The sequence below is a fragment of the Drosophila busckii genome, chromosome 2L (genome assembly GCF_011750605.1).
Source record: "Drosophila busckii strain San Diego stock center, stock number 13000-0081.31 chromosome 2L, ASM1175060v1, whole genome shotgun sequence".
NCBI classification, from domain to species: Eukaryota; Metazoa; Arthropoda; class Insecta; order Diptera; family Drosophilidae; genus Drosophila; species Drosophila busckii.
Genome location: NC_046604.1, coordinates 17,924,191 through 17,946,807, shown reverse-complemented (window position 1 = coordinate 17,946,807; position 22,617 = coordinate 17,924,191). Strand labels below are relative to the sequence as shown.

At 34.5% G+C, this 22,617-nt stretch overlaps 5 protein-coding genes across 7 annotated transcripts; 4 read left to right on the top strand and 1 right to left on the bottom strand.

The window, feature by feature from the left end:
* Positions 1-480: 480 nt before the first annotated feature.
* Positions 481-1,112, top strand: LOC108607778. The gene is made up of 3 exons (XM_017998811.1): positions 481-591; positions 644-883; positions 949-1,112. The coding sequence occupies exons 1-3, from the start codon at positions 504-506 to the stop codon at positions 1,059-1,061; spliced, it is 441 nt and encodes a 146-aa protein (XP_017854300.1). The 5' UTR covers positions 481-503; the 3' UTR covers positions 1,062-1,112.
* A 187-nt stretch (positions 1,113-1,299) lies between these two features.
* LOC108607775 (probable serine/threonine-protein kinase fhkB) lies at positions 1,300-3,049 on the top strand. 3 transcript variants are annotated; one of them, XM_017998806.1, is made up of 4 exons: positions 1,300-1,390; positions 1,652-1,743; positions 1,815-1,913; positions 1,991-3,049. In XM_017998806.1, the coding sequence occupies exons 1-4, from the start codon at positions 1,373-1,375 to the stop codon at positions 2,700-2,702; spliced, it is 921 nt and encodes a 306-aa protein (XP_017854295.1). In that variant the 5' UTR covers positions 1,300-1,372; the 3' UTR covers positions 2,703-3,049. The 3 variants fall into 3 exon arrangements, with proteins under 3 accessions (XP_017854295.1, XP_017854297.1, XP_017854296.1); XM_017998807.1 differs by lacking the exon at positions 1,300-1,390 and adding an exon at positions 1,402-1,583; XM_017998808.1 differs by lacking the exon at positions 1,815-1,913.
* Positions 3,050-3,194: 145 nt separating this feature from the next.
* On the top strand, positions 3,195-4,689 carry LOC108607776 (lysosomal thioesterase PPT2 homolog). The gene is made up of 5 exons (XM_017998809.2): positions 3,195-3,398; positions 3,486-3,585; positions 3,645-3,794; positions 4,042-4,315; positions 4,368-4,689. The coding sequence occupies exons 1-5, from the start codon at positions 3,264-3,266 to the stop codon at positions 4,564-4,566; spliced, it is 858 nt and encodes a 285-aa protein (XP_017854298.1). The 5' UTR covers positions 3,195-3,263; the 3' UTR covers positions 4,567-4,689.
* A 48-nt stretch (positions 4,690-4,737) lies between these two features.
* Positions 4,738-6,930, top strand: LOC108607774 (double-strand break repair protein MRE11). The gene is made up of 3 exons (XM_017998804.2): positions 4,738-5,147; positions 5,198-6,722; positions 6,779-6,930. Exons 1-3 carry the CDS (start codon positions 4,921-4,923, stop codon positions 6,869-6,871), a joined length of 1,845 nt encoding a protein of 614 aa, XP_017854293.1. The 5' UTR covers positions 4,738-4,920; the 3' UTR covers positions 6,872-6,930.
* A 1,162-nt stretch (positions 6,931-8,092) lies between these two features.
* On the bottom strand, positions 8,093-9,110 carry LOC108608001. The gene is made up of 3 exons (XM_017999166.1): positions 9,083-9,110; positions 8,290-8,902; positions 8,093-8,228 (listed from the first exon to the last, which is right to left on the bottom strand). Exons 1-3 carry the CDS (start codon positions 9,108-9,110, stop codon positions 8,093-8,095), a joined length of 777 nt encoding a protein of 258 aa, XP_017854655.1.
* Positions 9,111-22,617: the final 13,507 nt, after the last annotated feature.

Here is a 22,617-nt window from a genome sequence, read left to right as displayed (position 1 = left end):
GGGTTCATGTTAACATTAATGCCTTAACAGGAATACATAATATTTATATATATATTCGATGCCGTCATCGTAAGCTAAAGCAAAGCTCCCATCTCTATTTCTCTGTAGAATACACACCCATGCACTTGAATAGAAACAAATCGTATCAAATTAAATTTTAAGTTAATAAGAAAAATAAACAATAGAATTCAACAAAAGATTGAAATATATTTTAAAGCACTATATGTATATACTATACTATATTGCTTTTTAAAGCGTTTTTTTTTTGAATACTCTAATTATAGCTAAATCATATTCTTATATAATTGTTGTGTTGATTTAAGTATTGCCTAAGATCTATACAATGTTGAATTAAAATTAATTGTAACCGATTTGAAGTTTCCTAATGCACAGCCCTATTCAAGTGAACGTGAGTGTATGCATGTTTATACATATATATGTATATAGGTGTGTCTGACTGGCAAATGTTCAGTTCGTTGTTGTTCTTCAAGCGAGTCGGTGAAATGTCCAAACGCAATAGACACATTTATTTTGGCATTTGGGCCATGATACTTGTAATAGTTGGCCTGGAGCCGGGCTTATCTGACTATGGTGAGTCTTGGAATAAAATGCAAGTGGAGCAGTTTGTTGAATTTGTTTGCAGATAAATCTAAATTGCCGGATATGGTGCGAGTCATGCAAGTGACTGCAACAGTTGCTCTCTTGTTTGGCCTATTGAAGAAATCGGCGCTGCACAAGGAGAAGTTTGTGATGTACTGGATGGTGATAAGCGCAATTTCCGGCATCGTCCTAATAAGCACTTGGCTACAAAAGTGGCGTGAAGTTCATCATTATAGTTTCAGTTATCTACAGATGCATTATAGACTGGTGATCGTGTCATTTAGTAAGTTACGGATAGTAATCAAAAGTATAATTGCCAGTCTAGCTAATGTTGTTTTTTTGTTATAGGTCTATTGCTATATCTGATTTATAGAATATACAACGATTATTTTGAAAACGAGGAGCAGGAAGAGCCGCAAGCGGAAAAGCTGCCAGCAAAACAAAGCGAACAAGTTGCTTAAATCAAAGCTGCAGCTGCAACATTTTTTATATAAAAAATTAAATTGTTCAAGCTACATATATTAAAATGTAATAAAAAATTGGTAACTAATTTTTATTAAGCATAAACAGCTGCGCATATAAACAAAACGCAGCTTTAAATTTGCAATGCGGCAACATTTGCATTGTTATCGTTATCGAACGACGCACAAATGCGCCGCCTATTGCTTGCTATCGAGCAGCAGCGAGCTCAATGGCGACTTATCGCCCAACCACCACAACACTACATTAAGAATTGTATTAAAAAAAATTTAGTTATTTATTTAAGTTGGCCATGAATTCGGCAACAAAGGTACGTAAAAATCAAAGCAATTTGTTGCACAGCTGCAAGTGCAACATTAGCAGTAAATTGTGGCTGCCACATAAATAATGCGGTAAAGTGGCGGCAGTGCGTCTCGCTCCTGCGGTGGCAAAATGTTAGCAAATGTTGTTGGCTGTTATTGTTGTTGTTGTTGGTGTGTGTGTTTGTTGCAACGCAGGCAGAGGCGCGTTTGTTTTGAATTTTACAAAGCCGGCAATGCAGCTAACTAACTTTTTGAATTATTTGCGGCAGGTTGGTGAAATATTTACGGCGGCGGGACAAGCGTTCAGCAAGCTTGGCGAGCTGACAATGCAATTGCATCCAAATGCCGAATCGCCATCGGGGTAAGTGTTTTGAATATTTTCAAAATGTTGTCAAAGGCTCATTCATGTTCCCTCGCTATGACCGACTACAGCAAATGGACAGATGAGGAAATTGATATGCTGCACTCGTCGCTAATGCATTTCTCGGATGATCTCAGCAAGATCAGTCTAAGCATAAAGAATCGCACAGTGTAAGTGACGCACACCAAATAGCGAGAGAACATGAAAAGTAATAAATTAACTAACTTTTTTTTTTTAAATATTGCAGCACGCAAATACGACAGGCGCTGAAGAAGAAAGCATTCGAGGAGGCGGGCATACCAGCCAAGCAGCTGCCAGTGCAGCAAGTACAGCATGTGATACAAACAGTGCAGCAGCAGCAGCAGCAACAATCGCCGCAGCAGCAGCAGCAACCAGCTCAGGTATTCAAAACACACATTATACAGCAGCAGCAGCAGCAACAGCAGCAGCCACAGCCACAGCAGCAATCAAAGCAGCTTATACTGCAGCCGCAGACAACAGTGACAATCAAGCAGTATCAACAAATGCAGCAACAAAAGGCAGCAGCGCTGGCAGCAGCGCAAGCAGCAAACAATACGCCAACAATCACAGAGAATATAATAATACAGCAACCCACATCGACAACAGCATTGGTAGTGCAACAAGCGCCGCCGCCTCAGCAGCAACAGCAGCAGCAGCAAGTGGTGGTCACAACGCAGCAGCAGCCACAACCACAAACGCTCATTGTGCCTGCTACCAGCGCCGTAGCTATAACCACAGCTGCCGCCGACGATGATGTTGTTAGCACCACATCCGCCACGACTACAGTAACAGCAGTTAGCACCGGTCTTAAGTGCGTGCCGGATATAATGAAAACGCTTAATCGCATTAATGTGGGTGAAAACGAAGTGGACGTCGAGGAGTGTCTGCCCGCTGAAGTTGTTAAGCTTGACTTTGTTAGCGAGGAGGTAGCAGGATGAAGTTTGCTGACGCCTGCCGGCCTGGTCGAGGAATTTTATTATTAGTTTGTAAAGCAGCTAACACATCTTAAAGCAAAACCTCCCCCCTCCCCAGTTGTTCCCTTGGATTTTAAACCACAACGGCCTCTAACTGTTAAACGCGCATTACCTTTGGAAAGACAACAAAAAAGCAACAAAAAAAAAAGTTATAAACTAAGCGCGCCCATTTGGCGTCGCTTCAGTTTAAGTTTTTCATACATTTTTAGATATTTAGTAATGTTTGCCGCACCTAGAGCTAAATTTAAGCAAGAGATTCAATAGTGCAAAGTATATAAAAGTAATATTATGTAAGTTGAAACTGAATTAAATGAGCATAATTTATAAATATTATAGTTTTTTAAATTGCAGTTCAAGCAAGCAACAGCGCTTATGTTAACTAACAGCGCTTATGGTAACTAACAGCGCTTATGCTAACTAACAGCTGCTACAAATTTTAAGCGAGTTGGCAGCCCAGTACAAAAACAAAACTATTTACAAACAGACGCAAATATTAAATTTTTGCTTTGCTTGTGCTAAACAAAAATGCGGCTTGTTAACTTGGCTATAATATGCAGTTTTTTAATAGCTACAAGCCTGGCTTATAAACCTGTGGTCATACTACATGGCATTCTATCTGGCGCCGAGTCCATGTCATTCTTGGAAAGATTCATACAAGCGGTAGGTCAACGCGTCCTTTGTTTTTGTTTTTTTCAATGACGCACATACTAAAGTCTAACAAATTAATTTCCGCATTTTTGTTTACAGTTGCATCCTAATACAACAGTTTATAATTGTGATAAGTTCAGTGGCTGGAATAGCTTGGAGAATGCCTGGTGGCAAGTTGTACAGATACGAGATTATATAGGTAACAGTTTGTTGCTTTTGTTTTTCAATATGTACTGGTTATTTATAGCTTATATTCAGATCAAATTGGCCGACTGCATGCGGAGGGTATCATAGTGCTGGGCTATTCACAGGGGGGACTGCTGGCAAGAGCAGCAATACAAAGTCTGCCCAATCATAATGTTAAAACATTTATATCGCTCTCTTCACCACAGGCTGGTCAATATGGAAGTGAGTACTATAATATATTTATATATAAAATTTATAAGTTAGTAGCTTTATTAATTTATGCATTTATTTTATGCTAATAATTCTAATGTTAAGCTCAAATATTTTGAATTACAAATGCTGAATCATTCAAAAATATACTTGTAGCTTTACTAAGCGCAGTATATTTTAGTTAATTTTATTTATTATATATAGTTAAAATTTATTATTATTTAATAGCTTTAACTTTATTAATGTTTTGTATATGCAGCTAGTTTTCTACATTTGATATTTCCTGATTTGGCGGCCAAGACCGCCTTTGAACTGTTTTACTCACGCGTGGGTCAACACACTTCAGTGGGTGGTTACTGGAACGATCCACACAAGCAGTCGCTATACATGAAGTACAGTGAATTTCTGCCGCTGGTGAACAATGAAAAGCTAAGCAGCAACTCCACAATATTCAAAGCGGGCATGATGCGTCTGAACAAATTGGTGCTCATAGGTGGACCCAATGATGGCGTCATAACCCCATGGCAATCTAGGTAAGCTAACACCATATAAAATTGAACAGCTAACCAAACACACTGCTTACAGCCATTTTAGTTACTACAATGAAACTTTGGATGTGGTGCCTTTTTATGAGCGCAAAATCTATGCAGACGATTCAATTGGTTTAAAGACTTTGTTTGAAGCTGGTAAATTAATAATAATTGTAAAGCCAAATGTGCATCATTTAACTTGGCATAGAAGTCATAAGGTAATCAAACAAGTTATAATGCCTTATTTGGATTAAGTGCGGTAAAAAGTTTAGCTGGCTGTGATGCATAACAAAGGAACTGAACAGATATTTACACAAATTAATGCTAGTTACATTTTATAGCATTAAGTTTATTTTGACATTTTAGTTACATTTTATAGCATTAAGTTTATTTTGACATTTTAGTTTTAGGTTGAAAGTTTTTGAATTTGAATAAAGGAACAAAAAAGTGCGCGCAAACGTTTGAAATTGAGCGCGCACTGTTATCGTTAACAGAGCGTTGCCACTGCGTGAGCAGCTGCAAACAGCTGTTGGCATATCGATAACGATAATTTGGTTGTGCGCATATTTAGCGACGCGCTAACTTTTCTTTTTATAAATTATTGTGAAATGGCGGATGCAAATACCACCGAAGTGGGTGAAGAAAATGTGCTGCGCATTATGGTGGCCACCGATAATCATTTGGGCTATGGCGAAAAGGATGCAGTGCGTGGCGAGGATAGCTTTACTGCATTTGAGGAAATCCTGCAGCTGGCAGTGTCCGAGGGTGTGGACATGATACTGCTGGGCGGTGATTTATTTCACGACGCTGTGCCCAGTCAGAACTCCATGTATAGGTGAGTCGTTTGCCTTACTCATAAACATAATTAATATAATTTAATTACAGATGCATTGAGCTGCTGCGTCGCTATACATTTGGCGATAAGCCTGTAACGCTGGAAATACTCAGCGATCAAACGCAAACATTTCACAATGCCATTAATCAAACAGTTAACTATGAGGATCCCAATTTGAATATAGCTATACCTGTGTTCTCTATACATGGCAATCATGATGATCCCAGCGGCTTTGGCAGGCTAAGCTCTTTGGATTTGCTAAGCAGCACTGGCTTGGTTAATTACTTTGGTCGCTGGACGGATTTGAACAAGCTGGAGATTAGTCCGCTGCTTATGCGCAAGGGCGAGTCCAAGCTGGCGCTTTATGGCTTAAGTCACATACATGATGCACGTCTAGCGCGTTTGTTCAAGGATTTTCAAGTAACAATGAACTGTCCTAGCGAACAGCAGCAAGATGAGGACTGGTTCAATTTAATGGTTGTGCATCAGAATCGCGCAGATCGTGGGCCTAAGAACTATTTGCCTGAGGAGCTGCTGCCTGCATTTTTACATTTGGTTATATGGGGACATGAGCATGACTGTCGCATTGAGCCGGAGCGCAATGCAGCGCGTGATTTCTTTGTGTCACAGCCAGGCTCTTCGGTGGCCACTTCGCTAGCGCTGGGCGAGTCCATTAAGAAGCATGTGGGTCTTTTAGAAATATACAAAACAAAGTTCAAGCTTACGCCGCTGCCGCTGCAAACGGTGCGTCCATTTGTATTTGAATCCATTAATCTGGACGACTATGCTGCCGAGCAGTGCTTCAATGAAGGCGACGCCTCTACCAAGGTTTACAATTTTGCCAAGCAGCGTGTCGAGTCTATGCTGCAGCAAGCTAAGCAGCTGCTCACAGGCCATCCCAAGCAGCCTACAGTGCCGCTCATACGTCTGCGCCTGCAGTACACCAATGAGCTTTATATGTTCAACACCATACGCTTTAGTCAAATGTTTGCTGGGCGTGTAGCCAATGCCGCCGATGTGGTCAAGTTTGAAAAAATGATTAAGCGCATTAAAAGCGACAAAATTAATGTGGATATGGATGCCATGCATCGTGCCATGAAGGAGGAGAACTCAGCGCGCGTTGAGGAACTTGTGGATCGTTATTTCGATGAAGTCAAGGACAAGCGTCCACTTAAGCTTATGCACTCCAAGGCGCTTGCTGAGATTACCTATCGCATAGTCGAACGTGATGACGTCAATGCAGCAGACAGAATATTTAAATTCTATAAAGAAAAGGCTGTGGAGCATTTAATGGACACGCTGCCGGATAATGATGCCATTGATGTGTCGCTGGCCAATTTTAGGCTGCAAAACAATCATGAGGATTTGCTTAAAATGCTGGACGCGCGTGGACTTAAGCCTGAACCTGCTGCTGCTGCTGCTTTGAAGCACGAGCTGGATCTAACAGCTGCAGCTGAAACAGCAACGCGCGGCGCTACACGCGGGCGTGGGCGTGGCAGAGGCCGCGCAGCAGCGAATGGCACTACAACTAGCAGAGCTAGAAGTGCAGCGACTGCTGCAGCAGAAACAACAACAGTAAGCTTAACATTTATTTAATTTTTTAATATTTTTTTAATATTTATTATTTGCAGCGCTCGTCAGGCCGACAGCAAACGCTGCTTACTGTTGCCAGCAAAGGACGCAAAGCGCCGCCTTCCTATGTTATATCCGATGATTCTGATTAGTATATATGCCATATATTTATTGAGTTATTAATACTTTAGTCTTGTTTGTTAAGTTACATTCCTTTTCATGCTGTTTTCTTTAAGAAACAAGCACTACATTGTTATTTTGTAAGCTTTATGAAACAAATTTTGTACTTTTGCTATATAAATGTATTACTTAATATATTGTCAACATATTTGTAACAAACATGTGACACAAAATTATGTATTACTTATTGTTTTTAATACAAACTCAAGTTATTTGCAAACCCAACTACCAGTTATAGTCGTAATTATAATAAACAACGACCTAAAATTCGCGTTATCAAACACATAAAATTGTTGTAAATTTTTAATATATTTTTATAAATATATATATATTTTTATAATAAAATAGAAATGTAATTCGACTGTTTTTCAACAGCAAAATATATTTTAAAATATATTAAAGGCTTGAAAACTTTTATAATATAAAATTACTTTTTTTTGCACACAGCTAAATATATTTAAATATTTTAAGTGCTGTAATTTATTAATAAAAAATAATAAAAGTGCATTTTTATATTTTTCTTGTAGACAGCTAATAAAAAATAAACAGCAAAATATATTTAAATATTTTAAATGCTGTTATTTAATTTAAAAAAGATTAAAAGTGCTTTTTATTTATTTTATAGACAGCAAATATTTTAAATGCTGTGCTTAAATAATAGCAAATAAAAATATATTTAAGTATTTTATGCAGCATGTTTCAAATTTAAAAATATAAGAAGCAAAAATATAAGAAGCAAATCAATGCTGCTTATTTTTATATATTTAAATATTTTAAATGCTGTGATTAAATAATAAAATAAAAATATATTTAAATATTTTAAGCAACATGCTGCAACTTTCAAAATATAAGAAGCAAATCAATGCTGCGTATTTTTTATTTGTAAAGTAATTTTATTAGTAAACAGCATTTGAATATTTTATATGCTTTGTATATAAAAAGAAAACTAATACGTTTTGTTATTTTTTTTTTTGTTAACACCTAAACTCAATTTTATTAATTTGTATATATCAAGCATAATTTATATAATTATATTAAATACTAAAACTAAAGGATTACAAACTAGTTCAAAAGTCAGCAAAAGCAACAAGTTGAGCTTAAGATGCGCGACATTCAATTTGCTTCTTTGGTAGTTTAGCTGCCGAAAACTCGAAGAGAGCTTCAAGTGTTGAAATTGAAGACAAACGGTAAAATTACTGCTGATGGTACTCGTAGTAGTAGCGATAGGGATCTGTGGAGCTGGCGCCGCCGCCGGCAGCGGTAAGACCAACGCCGCCAGCAGCAGCGGCTTTGGTATTGGATACGGGGCGAATGACGTAGGTGTTGCGTCTAAGCGAGAGAGAATGGAAGATGAAGCTGCTGAGAGGGATGAGTGGAGTAGCTGACTTACCTGTTATGCTCGCCGGCGTGCACTTGGAAACTTGTCTCCTCGGCATGATCGTGTGAGAAAAGTTTCTTGAGCGCTATAATGCCAGCGATGGTCAAAGCGACTTTGCTGATGACCAAAGCTTTGCCAGCAATGGCCGCCAGCGCTTTCAAGCCCAGCGGACCAGCAATGCCCATGGCCGTAAGCAAAGCAGCAATGACATATTTAATGTGTCCGCCATCCTTGTGCTTCTTCTTCTTCTTGTGCTCACGTCCCACTCCAGAGCTCGAGCTGCTCTCCTCCAGCTCCATATCAATCTTTAGCGTATGCGTGCGCAGCAGCTTGTCCAGCTTGACGAGCAGCGCTCGATCCAGTGGCGCCAAGCTGCCAAATTGTCGCGCATCGCTTAGCATGCCCATGATGCTTTCAGTTTCGCTTTGATTTTGTCGCTCCAGCACCAGCCCGTCCACAATTTTGATTGATTGCTGCTCCTGCGCGCGCGTCAGCGCCTGCAGCGACTTTTGCTTCAGGCAGCCAATGAAATCCTGTTTATCCTGGCAATCATCATACACGCGTCGCACTAGCGCAAACTCCGCTGGCAAGCTCCATAGACTGTGCTCAGCTGTTGCTGCTGCTGCTGCTGGCGGCGGCGGCAACACGCTCTGTCGACGTCGACGCTGTGTGCTGCTTGCTGCAGTCACCAGCACCAGGCACAGCAGCCAGCATGCGCTACTTATTCCTCGCATATTCTCTATTCTATATAATCCACTTGAGCCTACGTCCAATTGTTGCTGCCCCAAGGCTTGCGTTTGCTTACTGCCGCGAAATCGCTGCTCACGCTGCATTTTTATAACTTGCAACGCGCACTCAAACGTTACCAATTGGCGTGCCACCAAGCCTAGGCGTCGTCTTCGCTTTTGGCTAATTAAAACACAAATAAATTGTTGCCATATTTTTGCAGCGCAGTCTGCCTAATCAGCTTCTTCTTCTTTTTTATTATGGCTCTGACATGTTTCTGTTAGCTACTCAGCCATGCGCCCATCTCACTGGGCTGGGATGCTGCTCACTCATGCCCACAGCTGCTGGCTGCACTGCATCTCTCCTCTGTCCAGTTTAGTTACACACACACACACACACACACACACAGTTGAGTAGTCATTGCACTTTGCTTCAACTAATTGTTCAAAGCTGTTTAGCTTCAATTTTAATTTTGACAATTAGGCTGCAGCTCATAAAGTTAAGTAGCTGCAGCTTGCTGTCTCGCTTGCTCGCTAGCGCTGTCTCACTCTTTCATTGTAGCAGCTCTTTTGTTTGGTAGCGCGCGCAGCTTTCAGCTTGTAAACTTGTTTAATTAAGCATAAGACGACAGTAAAGTAATATTTATAAATATTGAAATATAATTAATATATTAGACAAAAAATGCTCAAATAAATTTTCAATTTGTATGAACATATTTTTATAAAAAATATATATTAAACATAACAAAAAATTTAAACTTACTTAGGTTAGCTTGAGTTTTATTTTAAATAAATATAAAAAATTGAATGTCTTTTTTAAAGAAACGCAAGTGTAATAAGAAAAGAAATTTAATTTTTTATAAATATAAACGGCACAAAAATAATTATTTTCAGAAAAAAAGTTGAGAATATAAATAATATTGAGAAAAATTTATTTAAAATAAAAAAATATAAAAAATATATATTTATAAATAAGAGGTATTGAAGAAAATTAAAATTTAATTTTTAATCGCCAAAATGAATCACGTAATCAAAAAACCTTAAAATGTTTTTTTTTTAAAGAAACAAAAGGAAATAAAAATATAGAATAAAATTATTCCCGGTTAGAACAGCAAGGCATCGAAATATTATTTATAAATTCAACAGATTTGCTTTGGCCTTAACAAATAGATTAAAGCAACATCGATTTTTTTTTTATTTTTGTTTGGCAGGAATAATCTATTTTTTTTTTTTATCAAAATGCATCCCATAAAAAAAATTGCTTTGCCACTTTATTTTGTCTACAAGAATTGAGTTTAGTAGAACTCTAACTGCTTCGGCTGTCTAAGATTCTTTAACTATTTATTAATTATTAACAGCCTTGAGTAATCACTTGGCCACTTGTGAATTTTTATGATGCGTAAACATAAACTAATTAAGCGGCTGCAGCTGCTGCTGCTGTTGGCAAATTGATTGCTGCCACAGATTGAAGCAACAAATATATTATGAAGCTGGCTGCACATGTGGTGCAGTGGCCCAGTGGGTGAAATTGAGTTAAATACAGTTAGCCAAATGGATTTTCTTTTCGCTGCCAAGCAGCTCGACTGTGAACAACATGCAACGGCTACAAGAGCCTGCCCCAAGCCACTGCCACAAAGCGTGTGTGTGTATGTGTGTGTGTGTTTTACTAGTGACAGTTGTTGTTCATTTTATGTTGGTGAAAAGTGTTTGAGACACTTTCAACTAATGAGCGCCAGCAGCTTGAATTACAAGCAATTTAGATAATAAAAAGTTTTTATGATTATTTATATAGAAATTTTTTTGTATTATTTATTATATATTGCTGCATAAATTAAGAGAATTTGTAGTTAAGCTGAAAGAGCAGCAGCTCAGCATTCAAACTTTTCTAAAAAGTTTGAAACTTACATTTTTGATTTAAAAATTGTTAGTTAACAATTAGTCTGTATTTATTAGTATTTTTTCTTTAGTAAGAAAATGACAAAGTAACTATTAAATTTGCATTTTTATGTGCTTAACAACAAATTAAATAAATAATATAATATAAAAAAAATTGAAAGACATTTGCTTCGTATTTCTAAAAATTGAAATTCAAAATTGAGAAACTAATAATTAAGCTTGATTTCCCAGCTAGTTTTTATTACTAAGCGCAAATGTTAATATATAATTTTTTTATTCTCAATTTAAGCATATAAAGATTTTTATATATCTTTGATAGCATAGATTAGCTTAATCTTTAGTTTCAAATAAAAAGCCTTAAGAATTGTTAAATAACAATATTTAAAAAACCATATTTTAACTTTTTCTTTAATAAAAAAATCATCAAGATAAAGCCATTTAATTTTTTTTTTTTAATTTTTTTTATAAATAAAATTGCTGACTATGCAAAATATTTATTTATTAAATCAAAAACAAAAACTACTCTTGATATTTATTAGCTGTTTTATAAACTAAAATAATAATTTAATTTTAAGAGTTTAGTTTATATTACTAAGCGCAAACTTTAATATATAAATTTTACTTATTGTTCAATTTATGCATATAAATTTATCATATAATTTTTTAACAGCTCTAATTTATTAATTAGTTTAATCTTCAGCTTGAAATAAAAATCAGTCGCTTGTATTTTCAATAAAAATTGAAATTCGTTGATAAAATATTTATTTATTAAATTAAAAACTAATAATTAACTAATTTCCCAGCTACGCTCTTAATATCAAATAAAAATTAAAATTATAATTTAATTTTAACTATTTTTGATTGTATTTTGCTTAGCTTGTATTTTTGTTTATATAATTTATTTAATGCACAATTTTTGCATTTTTTTATAGCTCAATTTATTATTGAGTTTAAGCTTCAACTTGAAATAATTTCATGCGCTTAGCTTGGCTACAATACGCATGTATGCATACCTAACTGTAATTTTATATATATAAAGATTTTCATATGTGTGTGCACGCACACGAAAATCCTGTGCTCAAGAGGCCGTAAATAATTTAATACATCAAGAAAATTGGAAATGAAAGTTTCGTTTGTTTTGCCAGCTTTGGCATAACTTTTTAGTTTCGATGCGCAGCTGAGTAGGGGGCTGCATAAAACAATTGTGCGATTTATTTGCACATTTTTGTTGCACGAGTGTGTGTGTGTGTGTGTGTGGAGCAGCGCTTATCGTCAATAATCATCATATGCTCAAATTTTTGGTCGCTTAATTGGAAAATTGTTGTTGCTGCCCACACAACGTTGAGTTCGAGTTCGAGTTCGACTTCGAGTTCTTGTTGTGCATTACGCCTGAACGATTGCTGGCTATTGCTAGATTTAGTTGATTTACGAATTGGATGATTGGATGAGCAGCAGACTGCGTCTGAGTTTGATTGATGAGCAAACGTTTTGCGGCATTGTTGTGATAATATTTGTTGCCTACAATTTGATTGGCATGCCAGTGGTCAGAACTTAAGCCCAAGTTGCGGCTAAAGCAGTTTGGGGGTGTTGCCTGGACTCGTGCGTTTGCGCAAGAAAGTTAAGCGCACAAGTTAAGGGTGGCGCCGCCTTATAATATTCATAATTTAACATATTTCATAACAGTTTGTAACTATAATGGGCGTTGCCTGTAGCTGCTGCAACAAAATGGCGGCTGCTGAGTCTTTGAAGTTTTTTCGTAGCCACTGCAAATGATTTATCAAAAGAAGTCAAAACCACAAAGAAAATCTCAGCGGCACAAACCCGCATCTCTTTCTCACACTCTCTCTTCTCTCTCACTCTTTTAGTATTTGCACCTTTTTGCGTTTTTAACTGCAGACAAAAGACAGTTTGCCGCAGACGACTTTGTTCTATCTCTTGGGGCTGCGGTTCGTTCTAGCTAGCACCCAATTTTCCCTACCCACCACCCACCCACCCAACTCGCCTTGCTCACCCAGCTAACTGTAACTTCAACAACTTGTGTGTGCTGCTGGCACAAAAAAGTTTTCACATTTTCAATTTGTTGGCTTTGGCCCTGGCGTTTTCTTCTTCTTCTACATCTTCAGCTGCTTGAGCTCTTCGTGTTTTTCTTGTTGCTTTGCTCACAGTTTAGTTGGTGGTTGCTAGATCTGTTCAAAACTATATTTGTCTGTATATAAGCTTAAGCAGCTACACTGCAAGAAATTGCAGCAAATAATTATGTATAAGTTTTGCATTTAATTACAAAAATTGCTGCTGCTTTTTAAGCAATTACTGCAGCAATAATGCGTAATTACTTGGTAATTATGTTGACAAATGCTAAAGTGTTTAGTTAATTACTTTGTAATTATGTTGACAAATGCTAATAAATTTAGCTAATTACTCGAAAACATTATTAGTTATAGCTACAGCTGCACTTTTTACATATTTAAATGTAATTACATAAGTAATTAGCTGCATTACAAGCAATAAAGCTTGCATTTTTGCATTTTCCCATATTGGAACGCTTATGTTAAAGCAAATAAAGTAATTTAAGCAAGTAATTATAATGACAAGTTGTAATTACTTAAGTAATTAGTATTATATTTGTGCTGCATATATAAATTTTAAGTGTGCACATGCTACTTAGAGCAATTAAAGTAGTTACAGCAAGTAATTGTTGTAATTACTGCAGTAATTAGTTGTCTACAATGCATTTTTAGTAAGCAAGCTAACAAATTTTAAAGCTAAACACACTTTTTAGCGTAATTCAAGTAGTTAACAAGTAATTAAGCAGTAATTTCTTCAAGTATGCGGCAGCTAACGAAGTAAGCAAAAAAAATCAAAGCCCTCATATGCATGCAGAGCTTAGTAAGCGCACAAATATGCAAGTATATATGTAAATACCACATTTTTTTCTTGCTGCAAGCACAAATATGGGCAAACTGAGGTTGCAACTCACTTGTAGCAGCAGCAGCTGAAAACTTTTGACAGGCAGCAGCAGCAGCTTGTGGTAAGAGCATCACATTTGCATTTGACCAGGTGCGACGTCAGTGTCGCCACATGAGACTAGCTTTATAGTTCTATAAGCCATTATGAACAACTTTCATTTCAGCTGTGTGTGTGTGTGCTGAGAGCTGGAAAAATGTTTTTCTTTGCTGCTGCTGCTGCTGCTGCTGGGGCGGGCGTAGTCAAAATAAATTGTGGCAAGTACGAGAGAGAGAAATATCAGAGGAGTTTTTTGTATTTATGGCATGCCAGCACGTACGCGATATATTGCAACCCAATCGAATGCGTTGGTGGGGGGTGGGGGGTGTGGCAGCTGCTATACATTTATTTATTTGCACAAAAAAATAAAAGTTCGCCATGTTGTGGGTGTGGGTGGCTCTTGTATATTTTTCTTTGGGGGTTGTCATAAAACCCAAAATTGCGCCCAGTCAGTTGCTTTGCTGTTTTGTTATGCTTGTCAAGCATTTAAGGCAACAAAGTGTAAGCGAGACAGCAATAGGCTATTTGTCTAGCTGCATATTTTGGCGCTTATCGTTTGCTTGCCACACTTTGTGGCGCACCATGTGCTGTGACTTTTAAATTGCCACTCAAATGTGTCAAGTTCATTATAATTCCACGAAACTAACGCAGTCGCTGCCCTTTGGCTTAAATTATGCATTTATGCTCGTGCCTCCATTTAGTTTGACAAGGGTTCGTCTTGCCACTCGTTACCTTTTGCTTTAGCCTGCCTGCCTGGCCACATGTCATAATTATAGCTCCAAATGTTCTGACTTTTGCTTTTGCCCCTGCGGCTGCTGTTGTCTAGACAAAAAGTGTCAGATTTGCTGCTTTTGACAGTTGCTGCCACACAACGCTGCACACACTGTTTGCTGCCACTAATTTGATAATCATTTCCATATAAATAAGCTGCATGAATTATCAAAATGAGCTGCCAAAATTAATGCTGCACTTATAGAAAATCAAGTCAATCTGTTGTGTTAGCTAAAGTTTGGCATAGTAAGCGTAGTAAGCTGCAGTTACTTATAGCAAACTAATGAACAGTTTGAAGCACAAAGAAAGTGGCAGCTTATTTATATTAAAATTTATTTAGCATTTGGTTTAGTATAGAAATTTGAGCTTAAGCTCAAATCCATTGCTAAACTGTGCTGAGCATTAGACGGAGTTAGTTTTAGCTTAGAAAGTGGACTTGCAATTCAAAGCAGGACCTGCAAAATATCCCTACACAACACTTGCTGAGTTCATAGAACTTGAAGTTGCCCAGCACAGCAAAAACTCTAAGCCTATGAGTTCTTTATATATTCTTTAGTCTGTCTTTATAAAAAAATATTCTTTTTAATAATGAAACATTAAATCAAAAGCATAAGCAATGTGAATTCAAAAGCGCAGCTTTCATTTCTTAGCACTTTGTTGGTTTAGTTCACAGAATTTTGTTATTTATTGCAATGAATTAATTTAAATTGCTTTAAAGCATAAATAAATATATATATATTTTTAAAATATTTCTGCGCTTGAATTAATAAACAATCACTAAGAATAAGAAATAATTTACTTTGTTTAGATTACTTCATATAAAATATTGTTGTAATAATTTTTCTTAATAATAAATATTTTCTACAATTAAATTTGAATGAAAATTCCTGCAGTAGTCAAATAAGCAATTGATTTCATTATATTGCAAATAATTTAATTGCAGGGAATAATAATAATAAATAAAATAAAAGTTCAAACGCTGATAAATATACAATTTGTTTAAATATTTGTGAGCTTGAATTTGTAAACATATGCTAGTCAAATTTGTATGACAATTGAAGCAAATAGTTGCAACTATATTGTGCGAATATTGTACTAATGGAAATAATTAAATTCGCTTTAATTCTTGAACATATCGACGCATCGTATGTCGCTTTTTATTGAAATTGAGAATTTTGATGCAAACATGTTCTAAATCCTATCTCTAATAATCTGCATAAATATTAGAATGATATGCTCTATAGTTATAAATATACAATGATTTCCTTCATTGATTTTGTTCAATGCTACATCAGAAATAAATCATTATAAACGCTCTACTGTAAAATTTGGATTTTTTTTTGTAGCTAATTTTAATATATAAATATTGTCTATTGTTATAGGCTGCCACAGAATTTAAATTTAATTCGTATTGCTCTCAAAACTACGCTGAGATGAAAATTTTGAGTTTGTCTTGAGTTAATTATTTAATTTAATTATTTAAATTAAATAAATAATGTGTAAATATTAAATATGATTATTAAATATTTTTAAAAATATTTATGTACTTATGAATTTTGATTTGATGCAACTATTGGTATATAAAAATATATATATATATATTTATTTATTAATATGAACTTACTCAGCAAGCAGCACAAATTTGTAGCTGAAATTAAATAAAGAAAAATATTATTAATAAAAATATATTAAATACAAAATGTAGTCTAAATCTTTGCATCTAGTTTGAAAATTTTTATTTGGTATATACTAAAAATATGCAAATTTGCTATGCTTAAGCATAACTAAAGTTCAACTACTGATTAAATCGTTAGCACTTTTGAATATTTATACTAAAACTTTGCTTGAAGACAAGTAGCCAGCAAACAAACCGTTATTGCTCGTTAAGCAACCAAAAGTGTTGAAAAGCAGCAAGAAGAAGAAGCAGAGAGCAGCTCCAAGATCCAGCCAAGCTGCGAGGCTGTGACAAAGCGCAGGCGATGCCATTAAGCGAGCAATTCAACAGATAAAACGTATGCAAAAAATTCTACAGGCTAGGGGGGGAGTGTGGTAGGGTGGGGGCTTAACTTGTTTGTATGTTTGGACTTTTGTTGTGATTTATATGGCTTTTAGGATATTTTATTAAAATGCATATTCGTTGCTCGAGTGTCAACAGCGCTGCACTTGGATCGGGCGAATGTTTATGATTTTCATAAGCGGCAAGCGCTGCGGCTGCCGGCTTGCCGCACAATGTGGCAACATGTTGCGGCTGCTGCTGCTGTTGTACGTCATAAATTGTCACTGCTGCAAGGAGCTTGCAGCTTGGCTGTGGCCTTAGTGTCAGGTGAAGATATTGGTATCTGATCGTTGCGCCCGCAGCGTGGCTCATAAACAAGCGATGCGTGAATGTGGAGCGCGCACTTGGTGCCCCAAGTGGCAGCGTCGCTTGCATCTGCGCGTCTGCAACTTATTTTTATTTACTTTGATTTTATTGCTTTTTTACTTTTTGTTGTTGTTGCTGTGGAGTTTAATTAAAGCAGTTTGCTTGTCTTTAGTTTTGTATCTGCGAGTGGCATGCAACACCAACAACAACAACAAAGCACGTAGCTTAGCTTGGCTTTTCGCTTTATCGTTTTTATTTAAATTTAGCTGCGACTGCCGCTTCTTCTTCCGCTGCTTGTTGTTGCTGATTTTTTGGGGCTTTATGCCTATAATCAGCACATGGCACATTTTCCCGTTAAATCGCCTCATAAGACACTGCGCCATTTTGTGCTTATCGCTGCTGCCACGCCCACACCCCCACACACACACACACATTGACTGAATTTTATTGTAGCGCACAGAAATTGGATTTGTAGCTATAAGACACACACACACACACACACAGCTATATATGCATATGTATTTGTCTTTATGGCAACTCATATCTGACAGCTATAAAAAGCTCACACACACACACAGCTACAGTCGCCGCCATTTTGTATTGCGACGACGACAAAGAAAAATGATAATAAAATAACGCAAATATGGCAGAAGGAAATGCTCGTTATGCGTGGATTTTCTTTTTATTTTATGTATTTACTACCTTCAACTCATAAACATACACGCGCACACACACACACACACAAGATAGCAGCAGTGTGAGAGCGAGAGAGTGAGTGAGAGAAAGGCAGCAAGATGCGCACTGATAGCTTCAATGCATATATACATATATATAGATATATACACAGCGCAAAAAATTATATATATTTAAAAACAGCTATGTGCTAAATATTATAAAAATTAGTACAAAATTTTAACAGCTGCATTAACTATTCTACCTCATAATTTATTTTATAAAGTTCTGCAAATTGCACACTTCAACATTATTTTTTTTATTTTATATAATTTTAAAACAAACTTTATATTAAGTTTTAAAATGCACTAAAAAAGTTTTATTATAAAAATATTGATTTTATTGCATAATTCTTTTATACTTATGCATGAAAAATATATTTTATTTTATACTATTAAAAAAAGCTTTATTTTGTATGTTCAATTTTAAAACACAACCAAAAATATTTATTTATATTAAAATATTGCTTTTGTTAGAAATTTCATAATTTTTTTATACTTTTGGCTTTAATGTAATTTATTTTTTTTTTTATAATATTGCAACAAACTTTATTTTGCATGTTCAATTTTAAAATTCAATAAAAAATGAATAACTTTTTTTATATAGCTTTTGTTAGAATTGCATTAATTATTAATATAATACTTTTCAAACTTTTAACATTAAAACAAAACTAATTTTGCATAATAAATTTTTTTAATACAATAAAAAATTAAAGAATGAATTAGTATTTAAATAGCTTTTGGAGAAACTGCATTAAATATTAATTTCATAATTTTTTCAAACATGTGAATAAAAAATACATTTATGTGTTTTATAACATTAAAACAAATTTAATTTTGCGCATTCAATTGTAAATTCAATATTTTTATTAGAGTAGAATTTTAAAAAAAGACTCTTGAATTTGTTTTATATTTAAAAATATGTATTTAATTTTATAAAATAATTTTTGTATTAAATTTTTACTGCAACTAAAATTTATTTATAGTAAGAGTAGAATTTCAAAAATTGCTGCTTAAATTATTTTATATTTATTAATATTAAAATTAAATGCATAATTTTATAAAAGAATTTTTGTGCTAAGTTTTTACTTCAACTAAAACTTATTTATAGTAAGAGTAGAATTTCTAAAATACTGCTTGAATTTTTTTATATTTAAAAATATGTATTTATTTTTTTAAAAGAATTTTTGTTCTAAATTTTTACTTCAACTATAAATTATTTATAGGAAGAGTAGAATTTCTTGCATTTTTTATATTTAAAAATGATAATATAATTTTATTAAAGAATTTTTGCAATATTTTAGCTATTGTGGTCTTTTTGGCTCAGTGTATTTACTTGTATATGTATATAGCAAATATATATCTGCATAAGCACGAAAGGATCAGGCATAATGCTGACTACGATTCATTGTTGTTGTTGTTGTTGTATGTGCCATAATTTGCAGCCAAGTGGCAAGGCAAAGGCACAACACACACACACACACATAAACAGACGATACAGCGTAAGGATAACATTTTTGGTTTGCCTTACAGTCAGAGGCTAAGTAGGTTGGGGGTGTTGTGGGGGGGACGGCATATGGAAAAATGGGTGCATGCCATAAAAACAATAGCGCACATAAATTCAACACAAATATATTTACACATACAATATACACATGCACATATATATATATATATACGATATATATATAAAGTATGCAAAAAGGCATAAAACGTAACAAAGCTTGGGCCAGACATAAGTATGCTGCGCCCCCTTTGGGGGTTGCGAAATATAAAAATGAGCTGGGAAAACTCCGAGCACATGCAAAGTGAGTGCGAGCGAGTGAAAAATGTTAACGAAAACTCGTAAAACATGTGGCAAAAGTCAGCAGCAGCAGCAGCAGTGGCAGCAAGAGTTGCAACGTTTATTTGTTTATTTTGCTTTTCTGCTTTTTTTTTTTATTTATTTGCTTTTGTTTTTTATATGCTGTGATTTCATTGGAATTTTAACGAGGCACACAACAAGCTTTGTGTCTGTGTCTGTGTCTGTGTGTGTGTTGCACGTCGTATGTAGCACAATTGCATGCAACATACTTAACATTGAGTTTTATCAAGCGGAAGTTGCAACTTCTGCAGCTTGTTTGGGGTTTGTTTCTTGATTAAGATTCATAAACAGCTCGTATGATGAATTTTATATGCTGGAATTTAATTGGGGTGCACAGTTAAATTAAAAGTACAATAAACTAAAGTTGTATAAAATTATAGAAACATTTTTTGTTTGAACAGAGTCAATACTAAAAAGTTCTATAATAAAAGTTAAGACTCAGAAATAATTTAGATATAAAATTGTGAAAATATTCAAAAAAATTGAATTATAATTCTAGCAATATGTTAATATTTATATAATTTACATATAATAATAAAAGTTCATAAGAGTTAAGACTCAAATATAAATAATTTAGAAATAAAAGTAGTGAAATTAATTTAAATTCTAGCAATATGTTATTATTTATATAACTTATATAAAGTTCTTTGCTTCACTTTTTAACTTGTTTCCAGCTCTATCTCAAGTTTAATTCCAACCGCTTTAAGCCTTAGTGTTATATTATTTTTATAATTTTTAGATTTTGGCAACAGCAACTTTTTTTAAATTTTAGCTAAGTAAGCTTTAAGTTCTCAATTAAGAAAAACTTTTCTAAAAATTGTCAAATTATTTATCTTAATAAAAGGACTGCAACAAATACTTAAATTTATAATTCTACATGCAAATGTTTCTATGGCTTACTTAGTTTTTTTTTTTAATCTATTTCAAATTGCATTTTAAGTTACATACTAATATATGGTTTTTTTAATTTTCCAAATTCTAATCTAGTAAACTTTAAATTGCCAATTAAATAATAGAATTTTACTAAAAAAGTATAAAAATGTTTAGCAATTATAAATACCTTTATCTATAATTCTTTTCTTCACTTTCTTACTATTTTTCAACTCTAACTCTATCTGAATTCAATCAGCTTAAGTCTTGTATTCAAGTAAAATTTAAAATTACATGCAACTTTATTATTTTTAAATCTTCAAAATGTAATAATCTAAACTTTATATAGCATAAAATATACTAAAAGTAGTCAAGTATTAAAATGTAAGCAATTTCATAATTCTTTTCTTCAATTCCTTACTAATTTTAAACTCCAACTCTATCTGAATTCAATCAGCTTAATACACACATTACCCTAATGGAAATCGGCGCACATAATTCCTTAAAAAAATTCGCAACTTTCGCTACACTTTGGTGTGCATTTAATTGGAATGTTGCAGCAACTGATATCGGGGCATGGATATCAATCTTGCTATAAAGGCAGACGGAACCAATGCGAACTAACAAAGGAACTTTCACGCTCTCGCGCTCGCACTCTCCCCACCCCTCACTCTCTCTATGGAGAGCTCTCTCTGTTAGTGCGAGGTCAACAGATGTTTGTATTTGCGCCCATCAGCGCTACCAGTAATTGGACAATGGTTCAAGTGGGCAGTTCCCTTGCCCTAAGTCGAGGAGAGTGAAGCGAATGCCAAAGTAATTGTGATTTTTTGTGTTTTCCGTTTGATTTTCCATTGCGGGCAGTTGATGATTTCTAATACAAAAATTGCGTGAAAATATAAAAACACTGTTGGGTGACGTTTTAACAAAAGAGCGAGCGAGAGGGAGAGTCAAAATTTATGCTTTTTAGTTTATTGCTTGCTGTGCGGTCGAGGGTGGGGGCTTGACCTAGGGGTTGGTTTTTGTTTGCTGCATAGTTTTATGAGTTGACCTCTAGCTATGGACGCCTCATATGTTGATGTTGGCGTTTGCCCCTGCGTCCAACTTGACGTGTAATTGGGAATTTATTAGTCGCTGGAGACACATTTACATTTTTCGACTCGACTTTGCCTACGCTTATGTATATGTGTGTGTGTGTGTGGTGGGTGTTGGCTACGCCTGTGCAGTTGAACTATTTTGATTGCCAGTCAAGGCCTAGAGCAAAGTTATATGGCAAGTAATTATTAGTTGCTGTTTAATTTATTGCTAGAGCAATTTGATTTGTTTGGCTAGTAAAAGCAGAAAATTGTAGAGCTCTAAGCATAATGATGTTATGTCGAGCAAGGAAATTACAAAAGTTAATTGAAAGTGATTAATAACAAAAGAGATCAATATACGCAACAATTGCTGTTGTGTAGTAAAACTTAATTGAAGCAGAAATAAATAAAATAAATTTCTAACAAAATATTTGTAAATTCGTAAAATAAATGTTTAAAAAATTAAGGAACTAAAAATTTATTTATAAAAAAAATCGTATCTAGAAATTCTAACAAAATGTTTTTATTAATGCGGAAAATAAAAGCTTAAGAAATTAAAGCCAAATTAGAAAGAAATTAGGGCTATGAACAAGTTAAGCTCAACCAAATTTTGCAGTAAGTTTAAAACTACTATGTTGAAATAGAAACTGAGTATGACTTAAATGAGCTACAAAAGGATTTTTAAATAAATATTAAAAAAATGCAGCAAAAATTATTTTATTAAAAAATGTAACACTGGCACGCAAAAGCGTAAAACTTGCACAACACACATAATGCATAAAAAAGTAAAAGAACAAGGAAATTATTTTTGAAAATCTTTGCTTAAAAATTCTAACAAGTGGTTTTTAAATACAAAAATAAAAATATTTTTTTAATTTTCTTTATTTATTTTTTTATTTCTTTATTATTATATATTGTTTTTTATTAATTTTTTATTTATATAATTTTTATATAATTTATTACACACATTTTTTTAATTTTCTTATTTACTCCAACTGTTTGTTCTATTAAAATTAAATCCCATTATCTGCTTGACTTTACGCAT

Bases quoted from the DNA above. Each gene is read 5' to 3' on its own strand.
- LOC108607774 (XM_017998804.2), top strand. From the start codon at position 4,921: ATGGCGGATGCAAATACCACCGAAGTGGGTGAAGAAAATGTGCTGCGC. The intron at 5,148-5,197 runs GTGAGTCGTTTG...ATTTAATTACAG, and splicing joins AGTCAGAACTCCATGTATAG to ATGCATTGAGCTGCTGCGTC. The intron at 6,723-6,778 runs GTAAGCTTAACA...TATTATTTGCAG, and splicing joins CTGCAGCAGAAACAACAACA to CGCTCGTCAGGCCGACAGCA.
- LOC108607778 (XM_017998811.1), top strand. From the start codon at position 504: ATGTCCAAACGCAATAGACACATTTATTTTGGCATTTGGGCCATGATA. The intron at 592-643 runs GTGAGTCTTGGA...ATTTGTTTGCAG, and splicing joins GCCGGGCTTATCTGACTATG to ATAAATCTAAATTGCCGGAT. The intron at 884-948 runs GTAAGTTACGGA...TTTTTGTTATAG, and splicing joins ACTGGTGATCGTGTCATTTA to GTCTATTGCTATATCTGATT.
- LOC108608001 (XM_017999166.1), bottom strand. From the start codon at position 9,110: ATGCAGCGTGAGCAGCGATTTCGCGGCA. The intron at 8,903-9,082 runs GTAAGCAAACGC...CGCCGCCAGCAG, and splicing joins TGAGCAGCGATTTCGCGGCA to CAGCAGCAGCAACAGCTGAG. The intron at 8,229-8,289 runs GTAAGTCAGCTA...TCTCTCGCTTAG, and splicing joins CACGCCGGCGAGCATAACAG to ACGCAACACCTACGTCATTC.
- LOC108607776 (XM_017998809.2), top strand. From the start codon at position 3,264: ATGCGGCTTGTTAACTTGGCTATAATATGCAGTTTTTTAATAGCTACA. The intron at 3,586-3,644 runs GTAACAGTTTGT...GCTTATATTCAG, and splicing joins ACAGATACGAGATTATATAG to ATCAAATTGGCCGACTGCAT. The intron at 4,316-4,367 runs GTAAGCTAACAC...CACTGCTTACAG, and splicing joins ATAACCCCATGGCAATCTAG to CCATTTTAGTTACTACAATG.
- LOC108607775 (XM_017998806.1), top strand. The intron at 1,744-1,814 runs GTAAGTGTTTTG...GACCGACTACAG, and splicing joins AATGCCGAATCGCCATCGGG to CAAATGGACAGATGAGGAAA. The intron at 1,914-1,990 runs GTAAGTGACGCA...TAAATATTGCAG, and splicing joins AGCATAAAGAATCGCACAGT to CACGCAAATACGACAGGCGC.